Source organism: Drechmeria coniospora, chromosome 03 (genome assembly GCF_001625195.1).
Source record: "Drechmeria coniospora strain ARSEF 6962 chromosome 03, whole genome shotgun sequence".
NCBI classification, from domain to species: domain Eukaryota; kingdom Fungi; phylum Ascomycota; class Sordariomycetes; order Hypocreales; family Ophiocordycipitaceae; genus Drechmeria; species Drechmeria coniospora.
The window spans coordinates 866794-880155 of record NC_054391.1 but is presented as its reverse complement, the minus strand read 5'-3'; the positions used below and the strand labels follow the sequence as shown (position 1 = coordinate 880155).

General features: G+C 59.9%; 5 protein-coding genes across 5 annotated transcripts; 4 read left to right on the top strand and 1 right to left on the bottom strand.

The window, feature by feature from the left end:
• Positions 1–225: 225 nt before the first annotated feature.
• On the bottom strand, positions 226–2678 carry DCS_06102 (kelch repeat protein; the record flags this gene model as incomplete). Its single annotated transcript, XM_040803393.1, has 3 exons — positions 226–1153; positions 1206–2136; positions 2210–2678. 3 exons carry the CDS (start codon positions 2676–2678, stop codon positions 226–228), a joined length of 2328 nt encoding a protein of 775 aa, XP_040653497.1.
• Positions 2679–3627: 949 nt separating this feature from the next.
• DCS_06101 (uncharacterized protein) lies at positions 3628–5511 on the top strand (the record flags this gene model as incomplete). Its single annotated transcript, XM_040803392.1, has 1 exon — positions 3628–5511. One exon carries the CDS (start codon positions 3628–3630, stop codon positions 5509–5511), a length of 1884 nt encoding a protein of 627 aa, XP_040653496.1.
• Positions 5512–7141: 1630 nt separating this feature from the next.
• Positions 7142–8815, top strand: DCS_06100 (transcription factor TFIIA complex subunit Toa1; the record flags this gene model as incomplete). Its single annotated transcript, XM_040803391.1, has 3 exons — positions 7142–7261; positions 7759–8633; positions 8731–8815. 3 exons carry the CDS (start codon positions 7142–7144, stop codon positions 8813–8815), a joined length of 1080 nt encoding a protein of 359 aa, XP_040653495.1.
• Positions 8816–10570: 1755 nt separating this feature from the next.
• Positions 10571–10795, top strand: DCS_06099 (uncharacterized protein; the record flags this gene model as incomplete). Its single annotated transcript, XM_040803390.1, has 1 exon — positions 10571–10795. The coding sequence occupies one exon, from the start codon at positions 10571–10573 to the stop codon at positions 10793–10795; it is 225 nt and encodes a 74-aa protein (XP_040653494.1).
• Positions 10796–12237: 1442 nt separating this feature from the next.
• On the top strand, positions 12238–12537 carry DCS_06098 (uncharacterized protein; the record flags this gene model as incomplete). The annotated part of the gene is made up of 1 exon (XM_040803389.1): positions 12238–12537. One exon carries the CDS (start codon positions 12238–12240, stop codon positions 12535–12537), a length of 300 nt encoding a protein of 99 aa, XP_040653493.1.
• Positions 12538–13362: the final 825 nt, after the last annotated feature.

Sequence of the window (13362 nt, the reverse complement as noted above, 5' to 3'; positions counted from 1 at the left end):
GCTGGCCTCTCTGTCAGCACAGCGTAGGCTCCATGTATATCGCATGACTCTTGCACAAAGGGAGCGAGGAGCAGCTGGCTGGCGGAAGATGTAGCAAGCAAAATCGTGAATGCAACCGGCCCATGAGGCGTGGCAAGACGGCCGACCATGCTCCAGGCTTCGCCGTAGATGGCTTCATGTATGCGTGTACTTCGTCATTCATCTTGTCATCGGGGCCCAGCCGGCTCAGCTCAGCTCCATCCCCTCATCGTCATCGGCCTCGGAATCCAGCACCTGCGTCTGGTTGCTGCTAATACTCGCCTTCCTCGTGCTGTGCACCGTGTCGCCGTACCGGCCCGACGAGCTGCCCCATTCAAGCTCCTCGCCGGCAATGACGCGTCCTTCCATGTCGACCTCCTGCGACAGGTCAACGAGGGCGTTGCGCGGGAGGCGGAGGAACCCCCGCGAGCGGACGATGCGACCCCAGTGCGTCATGCAAAACGTCGCGGCGCGCTTGCGAAGCCATTCCTCGCCAGCAAGGCCAGCGCAGTACCATATGACGCACGCGTGCTCGACGTCGAGCTCCTTGGCCAACCGGTTGACGCACAAAAGTCGGAGATGGGGAATGTTGTAGATGTTGGACATGACCAGGAGGCCGGCCACGTCCGACAGGCTCGTGGTCGCGTCGCTGTCGGGTTCGACGGTTCCCCGAATGCTGTCGGTGTAGAGGTAGAGGAGAAAGGCCCGGACGACGGTGTAAGGCTCGGGAATGTGCATCTTTTTCGTGTGGAACTCGGCCATCTGGGCGTTGTACAGGCGCGAGAAGTGCGGCCACCGTGCCTGCAGGATGAGCTTGTGCACGTGGATGGGCTGCGACGTGGGCGCGTCGGCGGCGAGCCAGCTTTCGCCCCCAGCAACGTCGTCGGCCCGAATCAAGCCGGAGCTGAGGACGTCCTCCTCGTCGCAGCCCTCGGCCAAGGCGGTGACGACAAAATCCGTTCCGCTCCCGGATTCCGGTGGTAGATCGAAGAGCTTGGCGAGGTCGGCGCCGAGACCCTTGGACGGAGATTCCGTCGGTCGGGTCGTGGCCGAGGGTCGGGACTCGGTCCGCGGCTCCGTCGTCATGTTGTTGCCGAGAAAGCCGTAGCGACGGAGGTCAATTTCCATGATGTCGCTGCGAACACTCGTGAGCTTCGAATCGACGTCCATGAGGGTTTGCGTCTTACCTGAGGTACTCCTCGTATCCGTTGGGCCCCAGGTCGGTCGCGGCCGGGTCGGTGGGACAGCCGAGCAGCCAAGCCTTGGTGCCCTCCTCGTTCATGGTGCAGTAGTGCCACCTGTAGCCCGACTTGAAGATCTCGCGACCCTCGGCGAGCTTCTGCCAGCGAAGCATGCCCAGATCGAGGGCCGAGAGGGAGCACTCCCGCGGCGTGATGGTCGCGGCGGGGGTCAAGAAGTCGAGCAAGGTGCCCGAGGAGTACGCGTGGTAGTGCGTGCCCGAGCCTTGGGATGGGATGCTGGGCCCGGACATGAACTTCAACGACGAGATGGAGCCGGGGGCCGTGGGCGCGTACGTCTTGAGCTGGAAGGAAGGCGGGTTCACCTGGGCCGTTCGCGAATTGGCCGCGTAGCCGGAGGCGCCGACGACGGCGGGAGGAGCCATGCTGTAGGGAGGACGGGGGGAACCGCATGCCCTGCCGGTGGCCGAGTGGCGGTCGAAGACGCCAAAGTGCGGGCGCGAGTCGAACTCGGGGCTCCCCTTCAGATCCAGCCACCAGAGGTCGCTGACCTTGTCCATGTCCTCGCTGAGCCCGCCAAAGACCCAGACGCGGTCGCCCCAGATGTACACCGAGTGGTCGAAGCGACCGACGAAGCGCCAAGCCTTGGACCACGTAAAGGTGCGCAGGTCCAGGTAGCATATGTCGTCCAGCACGTAGTTGTTCTGGCCCGTGATGCCTCCGATGATGAAGAGCTTGTCCTCGTGCAGCACGGCGGCGTGCCGGGCCCGACCCTTGGGGATGGGGCCGGAAACCTGGGGCTGGGTCCAGTGCGCCGTCTTGAGGTCGAATATGATGAGATCCGAGAGATAGGTCCGGTGCTCGTTCTCGCCGCCAAAGACCAAGAGCTTGTCCCCTTGATAGAGGGTGGCGGTGTGTCCTGCGGTAGGTCAAGTCAGCCACGAGCAAAGGCAGGGCCGCCCATGGGCATCACAGGCATCGGGCCGGCATACCCATCCGAACGCCCGGAATGTCGCCGTAATTGTCCACCAAGTTCCACTGGTGCGTTGCGAGGTCGAGGCGGAGGACGTGGTTGTAAACCTCGTCCGTGTACTGGTCGAAGCCACCAAAGGCAAAGATTTGGTTACTGCCACAGTACGTCACCGAGGCGTTGACAAGACAGGCTGGCCGCTGCCCGAGGGTGCGCGTGATCTTGGGCCGGTAACCATCCGCGACGGGGAGAGTCTTGGACGGGGAATTGGCCATGATGAAGGTGTTGGACGACGAGCCAGCCGACGGCGGTGTGACCTCGGCCATCATGGACGCGGCATCCGACGCCTCGTTCGCCGCCTCGGCCGCCGCCGGTGGAGGAGGCTGCTGCCCGTGTAGATCTATCTGTATCGGACCGGAAGCGTGGCTTGCCGGGCCACCAAAGATGGACGGGGCTGGCGGCAGATGGCTTGGAGTCGACGATTGAGACATTGTCACTCCGTCGGGGGGGGGGACCCTACACGGACGCGGGCATTTCTCTGGACCTGTACGTGAGCGATCGAGCGGAGTGCGCCGGAATCCGGTGCTAGGTCACCGGGAACGAGGTCGATGAGGAGGGGGTGAGGTGCCCGAAGGTGGACAGAGGGAGTAGATGGGTATGGTAGATTGATCGATAGATGGACGGAAAGATGAGTCCGTGGTGATGGTGAACTGCCTACTGTATGTGAGCACTCCGTGGGTGCAGGAGTAAGTACCTGTCGAGGTACGTACATTTCTGTTCGTCCAGTAGTTGGCGCTAGCGAGTTCCTGCCTTTCGCCCCTCGCCCCTTCGCACCTTCCCCCTGCAGCATTGCAGCATGCGGAAGCTGCGATGGGGCAGGGGCAGGTTCGGGGACGAAAGCGGTTAGCGTCGCCAACGTCATGGCGGAGCGGAGTTTCTATCCACCGAGACAAGACCCTGGTCCCTGCAACCCGTTGCCCGGACATGAGGTTGGTGGGGCTCAAAGTAAATAAAAGGGAAAGGGTGAATGACGGAGACGCCCTCTGCGTTCTTGCACCCTCTCTAAAAGCACAATCTTGCCTACAGCAAAATCCCCTCGCCTTCGCACTCGGCGAGGTTACTTTTCCCTTGCTCCAGGCATCCGTCTCTCGTGGAAGGCTTGCGAGAAACCCATCAAACTGCAGCTCGCTAGACCTCGTCGCCGCCACCGCCGCCGCCGCCGCCGCCGCCGCCGCTTGCATCTTCGTGACGGCCGCTTCGATTCATCGGATATTGGGCAGATGATAAAGGAATCACTACGACCGAGGAAGCAAGAAGCAGTAGCCTAGTGCCTCTTGAAGTTCGTCGAGGCCTACCGAAGCCTCGTCCTAGCACAATCCGGAGGCCGGAAAATTCGCTTGGGTATTGCTACAGTACACGACGCAAAGTCGGTCAGTCATCATGGCCACGGCAGCAGTATCCACCCCCCTCAAGTCCCACAAGGGGCTGTTCTCCTCTCGCACCGCGGGCGGACGGATGCCTCTCACGCCGTCACCCCGGTTGTCTTCGGCGAACACGTCGGTCTCGATCAACCTGCCCTCGTCGCCGTCTCCATACACGGCCGAGGGACAGGCCACCAACGACTGCCGTGCAGCGTCAAAGTCGTCGACGTACGGTGGAAACCTCTTGTCTCACGTCTCGCGGTCCGGGGCCAAGCCTGGCCACCGGGAGTCGCCCAAGTTCAACATCGCTCGCGCCGTTCAGACCCCCCGCAGGGCGCTCGAGCTGGGCGTGTCCGACTTCACGCTGACGGGAACGGGCAAGACGCCCGCGAGCTCCAAGTCGAGGAAGACGCAGCTGCGGCAGAAGCTGCAGAAGACGACGCTCAGCTACGGCGCCGACCGTTTCATCCCCAACCGAGGGGCCAGCTCGGCCATCTCCAACGTCGGCTCCAGCAAGCTCGCGGCGAGTGACCGGCAACGAGGCAAGAACAGGGACGTCGACAGCTCGTCGGTGCTCTCGTCGGCGGCCGACGACGCGGCGGCGGCGCTCGAGGGCCTGAACATCAACGACGACGACGACGAGGCCGACGGCTACGCGCGGCCGTCGCCCAACACGGTTGCCTACCAGGATTCCCTGGCCAACGCGTGCGGGGTCAAGCTGAACACGAGGATCCTCGAGTTCAAGCCGGCGCCGCCCGAGTCGTCCAAGCCCATCGACCTGCGCCAGCAGTACAACCGACCGCTGAAGCCGGCGACGGCCAGCTCGGCCCAGCTGCGGCGACGGATCGCGACGGCGCCCGAGCGCGTGCTCGACGCGCCCGGCCTCATCGACGACTACTACCTCAACCTGCTCGACTGGAGCGTCAACAACCAGGTGGCCATCGGGCTCGAGCGCAGCGTCTACGTCTGGTCCGCCGACGAGGGTAGCGTCAGCTGCCTGCTCGAGAGCCAGGCCGACACGTACGTCAGCAGCGTCAAGTGGTCCGACGACGGCGCCTACGTCGGCGTCGGCCTCGGCACCGGCGAGGTGCAGATCTGGGACGTGGCCGAGAAGCAGAAGATCCGCAGCATGTTCGGCCACGAGACGCGGGTCGGCGTCATGGGCTGGAGCAAGCACACGCTCTCCACCGGGGCCCGGAGCGGCCTCGTCTTCAACCACGACGTCCGCGTGGCCGACCACAAGGTGGCCGAGCTCGTCTCGCACACGTCCGAGGTTTGCGGCCTCGAGTGGCGGTCGGACGGCGCCCAGCTCGCGACGGGCGGCAACGACAACCTCGTGTCCATCTGGGACGCGCGGTCGCTGTCGGTGCCCAAGTTCACCAAGACCAACCACAAGGCGGCCGTCAAGGCGCTCGCCTGGTGCCCCTGGAACATGAACCTGCTCGCCACCGGCGGCGGTTCCTACGACCGCCACATCCACTTCTGGAACTCGACCTCGGGCGCCCGCGTCAACAGCATCGACACCGGCTCCCAGGTCACGTCCCTGCGCTGGAGCCCCCACCACCGGGAGATTGTGAGCTCCAGCGGCTTCCCCGACAACTCGCTCAGCATCTGGAGCTACCCGACGCTCGTCCGCAACGTCGAGATCCCCGCCCACGAGAGCCGGGTCCTGCACAGCTGCCTGAGCCCCGACGGCCAGATGCTGGCGACGGCCGGTGCGTCCACCTCTCTCCCTCCCTCCCTTCCGCCTTGGCCTCTGCGAATGCTGACAGTCACGCTAGCGGCCGACGAAAGCTTGAAGTTTTGGAAGATCTTCGAGAAGAAGGCTGGCGGCGCCGGCGCCATCGGCGGTGCCGGCGCCTCGACCAAGGCCAGCGCGGTGAAGCAGATGACCATCAGGTAGTTGGATGGGTGCACGGATGGATGCAAGGACGGATGCATGGGCGTCGAATCAACTCGCCAAGCGGTAAGTGCAGACGGTTTCATATACACCTCAATTTCACGAAGCGGTGTGATTTTGAGCATGGCGCTTGGTTGGGACTCTGTGCGCACAATCACCTTATCTGCACGTGGTACGAAAGTGCTTCTCCACGCTGAAGGAATGGAATGGAACAGTCGAGCTAGGTGGAGAGGCAAGCTTACATCTGTATGTATGGCGCCATGTCGTCGGTGAATCTTGACATGGTCCGTCGAGGTTGAGTGGTCTGGTAGGCAGCCATGCGGGCAAGGATAGGCAGGCGACGTACGTAGCAATCCAATGGTTAGCCATACGACGTCGCCGAATACCTTGTTTCATTTTCGACGTTGAATCTAATTTTATTTACATTCCCCCCCCGCCTTGACGCCTCTGTGTGAGGAGATGAACCAACAGTCGCGAGGGTGTTGCCTGCTCTTGTCCTGTTCCTGCTACGCTCGTCCTCGTGAAGGCGGTACGCGAGCTTGAGTTTTCTGCTCAATATTTTATCCACAGGGCGGCAGCAGTGAACTTGCCTAAGCCAGTGCTGGTTGATGCTGCGATTCTGCATGCCGCCTGCAGGCTTGGCGTGATATTTGGTATGAAGTGGTGATGGTGTTGAGTCCTCCGTGAAATGTATGCGAGGAGTATTATTACAGTATTAAGTAAGCAGTGTAGTTGTAGGTCATTACGACGGAGTGCTGTAGGTGTACTTGGTTGTACAAGTACAGTAATTAGGTGTACGGAGTACGGAGTACGGAGTATTAATTACTTCAATTACGGAGTACTTTAATACACAGTTCATGTACAGAGTACTCCGTAGTTCCGATCCTGATAAAAACTTATTGAGTTCCAAAGTGCTCCATGCGGAGTACTGTACTGTGCTCTGTACATGTACATCATGTACTCCGTACTGTACAGTACATGTACATCATGTACTCCGTACTGTATTGTATAGTACATGTACTCCGTACAGTAATCTGTACTTGCAGCATGTACTCCGTACGTACTCCGTACTGTACTTACTGTACAGTACATGTCCAGCGAGCATGTCGTATTCGGCCTAGCCCTCTATGGGCCGTGGGCCGAGAGAATGACTAAGCAGCAACTAGTTCCATGGGTGTCTCCCATGTCCATTCCTATCTGGCACAGGCAACTCTCACCACTCCACTGCACTCCCAGCTGAAGCAAACAGAGCAGCAGAACGTCGGCAGATCGAGGAACGCACGAAAACCATCGACTGCATCACAGATAGCATCGAGCCGAGAGGACGTACGATAGAACTTGCAAAGCCCGTCGGATATCGCGTCAGGATTCGGGACTGGCAGGCTTTCTGCCTCGAGCACTCCATTCCAGCGGCTCGTGTTCGACTCGCTCCCGGTGAGCCGCGTGCATCGAGCCGGGCTGGACGGCTAGACCGAGGCCGAAAGCTAGCCGGAGAGAATACAGCTGTTTTGCTCGGGGCACGACGTGAGCTCTCAATCGCCAGTGACGCGACGGCTGACGAGGAAGCGGCCACATGCTTGCCAGCTGACGACAGAGTGCACCGCATCACCATCAACCGAGACGAGACGCCATCATGTCGAACTCGGCCGTCGGAACCGTCTACCAGGCCATCATCGAAGAGGTCATCAACAGCTCGCGCGTCGACTTTGAAGAGAGCGGCGTCGAGGAGGCGGTGCTCGAAGAGCTGCGACAGGTAGGGATAGCCTCGCTTCTCGTCTCGTTTCCCATCTCCGTCTCCGTCTCCCTCCGACTTGCCCCCTTCGGATCGACCGGGTCTGCGTCTTTTTAAACCCTTGACGAACCCAATCCAACCTCGTCCTTTCGCTGGCCGTCTCGCCTCTGCTGCCATGCGGTGCCATGCGCGGCGCTGCGGTGCGTCCGGCTTTCGATTGGAACGCCCCCTCCTTCACGTTGCCTCTCTCTTCCTCCCCACGACTTGCACAACACCCCCGGATGCCGCACGTGCTTGTCCGTACCCTGTCGTCATGGGTCCCGGATGCCTCGTAAGCACTAGTCTGCTTGATTTGGCATCTGGCCCGCAGGTCCCGTTTCTACCCCCTGGCACCATGGCCCCCGGCGCTCCATACCCCCTTCACCTTGATCGTCGTGGTGAACATGGCCTTGAACTTCACCTTTACTAGCCGGACAGCTCCTCTTCCGTTGACATGCTGGCTAATACCATGCTTGTAGGGGTGGCAGCAGAAGCTGTCCCAGCTCGGTGCCGCCGCTTTCCCCTGGGATCCCAAGCCGGAACCGGTGCCGCCTATGCAGCCGGTTGAGGCCGCTCAGCCTGCGCCCGCGGCGGCGCCGTTGATGCCGAGCCCGGGTCACGCTCAGACTCAGTTTTCGTCGCAGATACCACTCCCCATGGTCAGCGCCACCGATGGCTCCGTCCAGAACGGTGTCAAGCAGGAGGGAATCAAGCAAGAAAATATCAAACAAGAGCCTGGTTCGGGCCCGGGTGCCATACCCCCGTTTCCCACCTACATCGGCATGGAGAACAAGAGCGTTGCTGCCAACCGAGCGGCGCAGCAACTGCAGCTTCAGTACGGCATGAGAGCCGCCGGCTCCATCAACGCCATCCAGAACCTCGGCCAGCAGGGGGATCAGTCCCAATCGCAAGCAGCCGGACAGGCCGCGAGCCACATCAGGAACGGCCAGACCGACGGAGCCGGTGACGACGACGATTCCTTTGAAGGTGTACTTGTTCAGCGAGGTGCCGGTGGCCACGTGGAGGAGCTCGGCAGAGTCGAGATTGACCGCATGCTGCACGATCAAATTGCCGCCAAGGCCAAGGCCATGGAGGCCGGTGGCCTGATGCTACCCCTCAAGGAGGTCACCAAGCACCGCGCGGCGCCGGCCGGGCGCGGCAACGACAAGGGCGTCCGAGTGGCCGCTTACGACGGCGGAGACGACGACGACGACGACGTCGACGACGAAGACGCCATCAACTCGGATCTCGACGACCCCGAGGACGACCGCGACGATGACGAGGTCGACGACGAAGGCCTGGGCCACATCATGCTCTGCATGTATGACAAGGTCCAGCGCGTCAAGAACAAGTGGTACGTCTCTGCTTCTTTCGCCATCCCAGTCGCCCTCGAACCCCCCGTCTGGAACGTACCCTGGTGCGGATGACGTTGCTGACGAGAGCCCCTGCAGGAAATGCACGCTCAAGGACGGCGTGCTCACCGTCAACGGCAAAGAATACGTCTTTCACAAAGCCACTGGTGAATACGAATGGTAGGCTGCGCCGTGGGAGTGGATGCAGGAAATGGCCACGACTCGACGGTTCCACCCGTCGTGGAACCAGCGACGGATTGGCACGCTGCGAGGCAGCACGAGAGGCATGAAGGAAACGGGAAAATGCATGAGGCATCGCACCGAATTGGGATGGCGGAGGCAGCTCCCTCGTCTCCAAGTGGCAATGCGGCGAGCCAGAAGGCCAAGAAGTGGCTCAGATTGGTCCGCCTTCCTTGCAGGAATTGCAGTGGGCATCGAGCATGAGTGAAAGAGGATTGCGTGTATATCAAGGACAGATTGGAATGGGAATCTGGTGTTGCCATATCCCCTGCGGCACGAATGCGTCCCGGATCAGCGGCGACATGTCCCACCAACTACACTGCATCTCCTTGTCAAAGACAATGGCTTCGTATGAAGGTAACTTGTTAGGGACTATGCGTCGGCGTAGGCCAGCAGGGCCTGATTGCGAGTGATGATGGAACCGATCCGCCGTGCGGCAGAGGAGAGGCGGCGATTGCCAGCGCCCGGATGCATGGCAGCGAGACATTGGGTCTGCATGCACGCACGTGTCCGTACTGACGAACCCATGTATATTGGCATCAGCTATCCCAGTAGTTTTGGACGGTGTTGCCAAAGCTCCTGGTTGGTGCGTGAATTACACTCGAGATTGCACATCAAGCCGTTTGCCGCATCCTCATTTTGTTGGTTGCACGAAGCACTCGACACGAATCGTCCAGTATTGATAGCTTTCATGAGCAACCTGCTCCCATCTCCGAGTACGCGGACCGTGACTCAGATGAGCGTCGGACTTGCGAAAATAACGAAACGGTTCGGCGGCCTGCTTGGCCTCTGTATTCGGACGGCCTCGGATCGGACAGAAGACGCGACCGCCAAGCTGGGCGTAAACCAGCCATTCATCTCAATGCCAAGGTCTCGACGACGAAAAAAACAGAAAGCCAATATGGCCGAAGCCGAGGCTTCTGTGCCCCTTCGTACCCATGAACCAGCAAAGTATGAGGAAAACCCGCTCTCGGTCGACGGCTTGGGCAGGGTGCTAAGGGGCTTTACGTTGCCAAAGAATAGACTGGCGAACAGACTGTAGAGCGCAACACCGGCTGAAATGGCAAAGGAGAGGGAGAGTGAGACCAACTGTGCGTCGTCATTCGGTCGGGGTCAAGAAGGTGGTGGCCAGCATGGCAATGGATCGTCTCGTGAAGCGTTGATAGAAACGGCCAGTAGCGACGGCGTGCTGTTCGGGGAGTTTGCAACGCCTCTCCCAAGCAAGCACGACCGTGTATGCACTTTCTTGGGCGGAATGGAGACGGCCGACCAGTGTCGTAAGAAATCACAGCCGTCTTTAGCTTCTGTCGCTTCCAATGGCGGTGAGCATCCATCGGACCAGAAGAGACCATGTGTGTCGGTCACGTGGCGAGTCATATTTATTGTCATGCAATTCCAGAGTGATGAGCCAGAGTACCATCAAGGAGCAGCCGAATTCTTCGATGCAGGAGAAAAATAGCGACTGCCCACTATCCTCGTGTCTGGTAGGCCGCGGCGGAGGAGATGGGCGTCGATGGTGGATGAAGCGAGATGATCTGGACCTATTCTCGGCTTCGCTGTCTTTGGCCGTCGCCGGAATTCTGTCCAGAAGCATGAGAAGAACTTCTTTGCAGGGGCGGGCCTTGCCACACCGACGCATCGTCGGCTTGGGCAAGAGTGTCATGCTGGAATGACTGTCCGGCGCTTTTTCGGTGCCGTCATGGTCGCCTTCACCAAGTTCCAGCTCGACATTTCGACGTTTGGGCTTCGGGCTCGACCATCCTCAGTGCTCCAACCAGCGGCAAGCTGTCCCATGCTGCGCAGATCAAACGGCAGAGCAGGGCAGCAACGTAGGACGGCAATGCGGGACAGCGCCTGCGAGCCGCTGCCGAGCGGAATGCGACACCCCCCCGAGGCCGAGGACGTGTGGATATATCGTAGGTGATGGTGAATGCCAATCAAAGTTGGCTGGGACACTATCCGGATGAAGGGTTGGCTTTTCGTCCATGTTGGACGCCTTTCGCCTAAAACGAGGAATGAATACGCTTCTCCCCTCCCGGAAGGTGCAAATCCCTTGAGATTGCCTGCGCTTGCCTGCGGTCGCCTGCACTTGCCTGCGGTCGCCTGCACTTGCCTGCGGTCGCCTGCACTTGCCTGCGGTCGCCTGCACTTGCCTGTGCTCGCCTACACTTGCCTGTGCTCGCCTACACTTGCCTGTGCTCGCCTACACTTGCCTGTGCTCGCCTGCGCTCGCCTGCACTTGCCTGCATTCGCCACCCGCACTTGCCTGCGCTCGCCTGCGCTCGCCTGCACTTGCCTGCACTTGCCTGTACCAAGTACGGCCATCTGTTGGTGTTGGACTTGCACATGGTGGTCCGTGTAAGTTCGTGCCTTCCTTCCCACAGAGCTCGTGGCGGAAGCCCGAGGTGCAATTTCTCACGCCCCCCCTTTGCCCCCTCTTCTCCTCCCGCCCCACCATGACCCGACAGTTTGGTTGATCCAATGGCTTCCGTCCACCGATGGGGGGAGTGGGCCCCGCCAACAGGGATACTGCTTGCAGGCGACGAGTGACCAACAACGTCCAAGGAAGGGGAGTCGGAGATTTCCCGCCATTCTCATTCTCTACGGTGCCAACAGAGCAGAGGAGCAAAAGGGCAAATAGACACCTTGCCCCCCCCTCCCCCCCGTGGCTCCCCATATACTTTCTTTTGACGTTTCTTTTTGCTTCGTCCATCGCATGCACGTGTACCAGTGTGAACACCAGAGACGCAAGCAGGCAGACGGCCAAGTACGATGCCTACCACGGCTGAATCGTACACGTGCTCAGCCTCGTGCATGGGCTTTGTACTTTTCTGTCCTCCATGGTCCGGTCCAGTCGAGCTGTCGCATCTCGCCCTGTCAATTATGAGAATAAATCAAAGAGACAGGTCGGACTTGAACGGCGGCGATAAGATGGCCAACGCCGGCCTGTCGTCTGAGGTTGAATCACACTCTTGACATGCACCTCGCCTTGCGGTATTGTCGGGCCAACATCGCCGCTGAGCTTTGCAGGATGGTGGCAGGGCAGCTGATTATTTGCCTGTACGTGCCTGCCGCTCCTGGTAGGATCTCTTCATGGCCGGGAATGCATGGACTCGTACGTGGTTTTGATGCTTCATCGTTCTATTGGTTGAGCCTTCGCACCTACTGTACATTACAGTCATGGCTGCTAGCTTCAGAATGGTTAGGTTGGAAATGACCAAGTACCGTGAAGAACGATACTTGACCGGGATGTGGCAGCCCCCTTCCACCGCCTCGAGCTCGACCTTTGGCGCATGACGATGATGAGTCGAACACTTTGTGTCTCAACAAAGGTGCAGGTACGGCAGTCGTATCCAAGGGGTGCTAATGTATGGACCGGGCGCGGAGAGGGAAATTCCAGCTCCACCCGAAACTTGGTACAGAATTCTGGCCATTGCCATCGGAATCGTCCATGGCGTAGGGAGCACAACCGTCGACTCGCCGGGGGCTGGGACGAGCTGGCAGTCGAGGGACTCCCGCGTCGACCGTCATGGTGAGCAGCGAAACTGCGATGGCCTTTGGCTCGAAGTCGGCGACGTTAGTGCAAAGGTGGTGCCCATAGCGGCATGCCAGCATTGGCCCGTTGGCCACCCACAGCCAAGAGTAGGAGATCGCGCGACTAGTTGACTTGGCCAATCATCACGAGGCCCCCTTTTCCTTCAACGGGGGCCCAGATCTTCCCGTCGACCCGGACCATGCCGTGGATGTCATGCAACAGACCCATGTGCTTCTGGTTCCCAGCGACCCAATCATACAACGCAGCAGCCCGAACCGCGCCGTACCGCACGAGTAAACGTACGCTACCGACGGAAATGGCCTCACCCCCTCCCCGCCACTGGTCGCTGGTCGCCAAGGGGGTGTCTGCTCTCTCATTCGCGAACCATATCCAGAGCCGCACACCCTGTGCATGTACTTGACGGGAGCTTGACGTCAGTTTCCCCGGATGTGCTCGTGCCTCCGAGAAGGTAAAAGAATCGAGTTTCCTTGTAATTTCGTGTCATTCCACATTTCGACGATGGCCATGTCATCCGTGGGGTTGGCTCTCGAGCGCCGATTCCATCGTCAAGGGAAGTAAGGGCAATGGTGAAGATGCCAAGTAGAAATAAGTCGAAGGGGGGGGGGAGGGGGTAGACAAAGACGGATGTGGCTGGATTGGCTGCTTGGATGCGTCACACTGTCACCGTCATTCCACTCCTGCATCGCAGCGAGAAGCCGGGGGCCCAGGTAGCGTTTGGTTTTTGGCCTCTGTGACTCTTCAGACCTCTTCATCAAACCCCTGTCCTGCGCAGCTGGACTCCCGTGTCCGACATGTCCCCTATCGTCATGCTATACAAGTCATGCCCGGGGTTGCACCAGCATGTCGTTTTCTTCGATACACACTCAAGTAGCCGATTGTGAGGGGCGCAATGACGACGGGGAACTTGACATGTTTTCATGCGTTGTCGCAAGGAA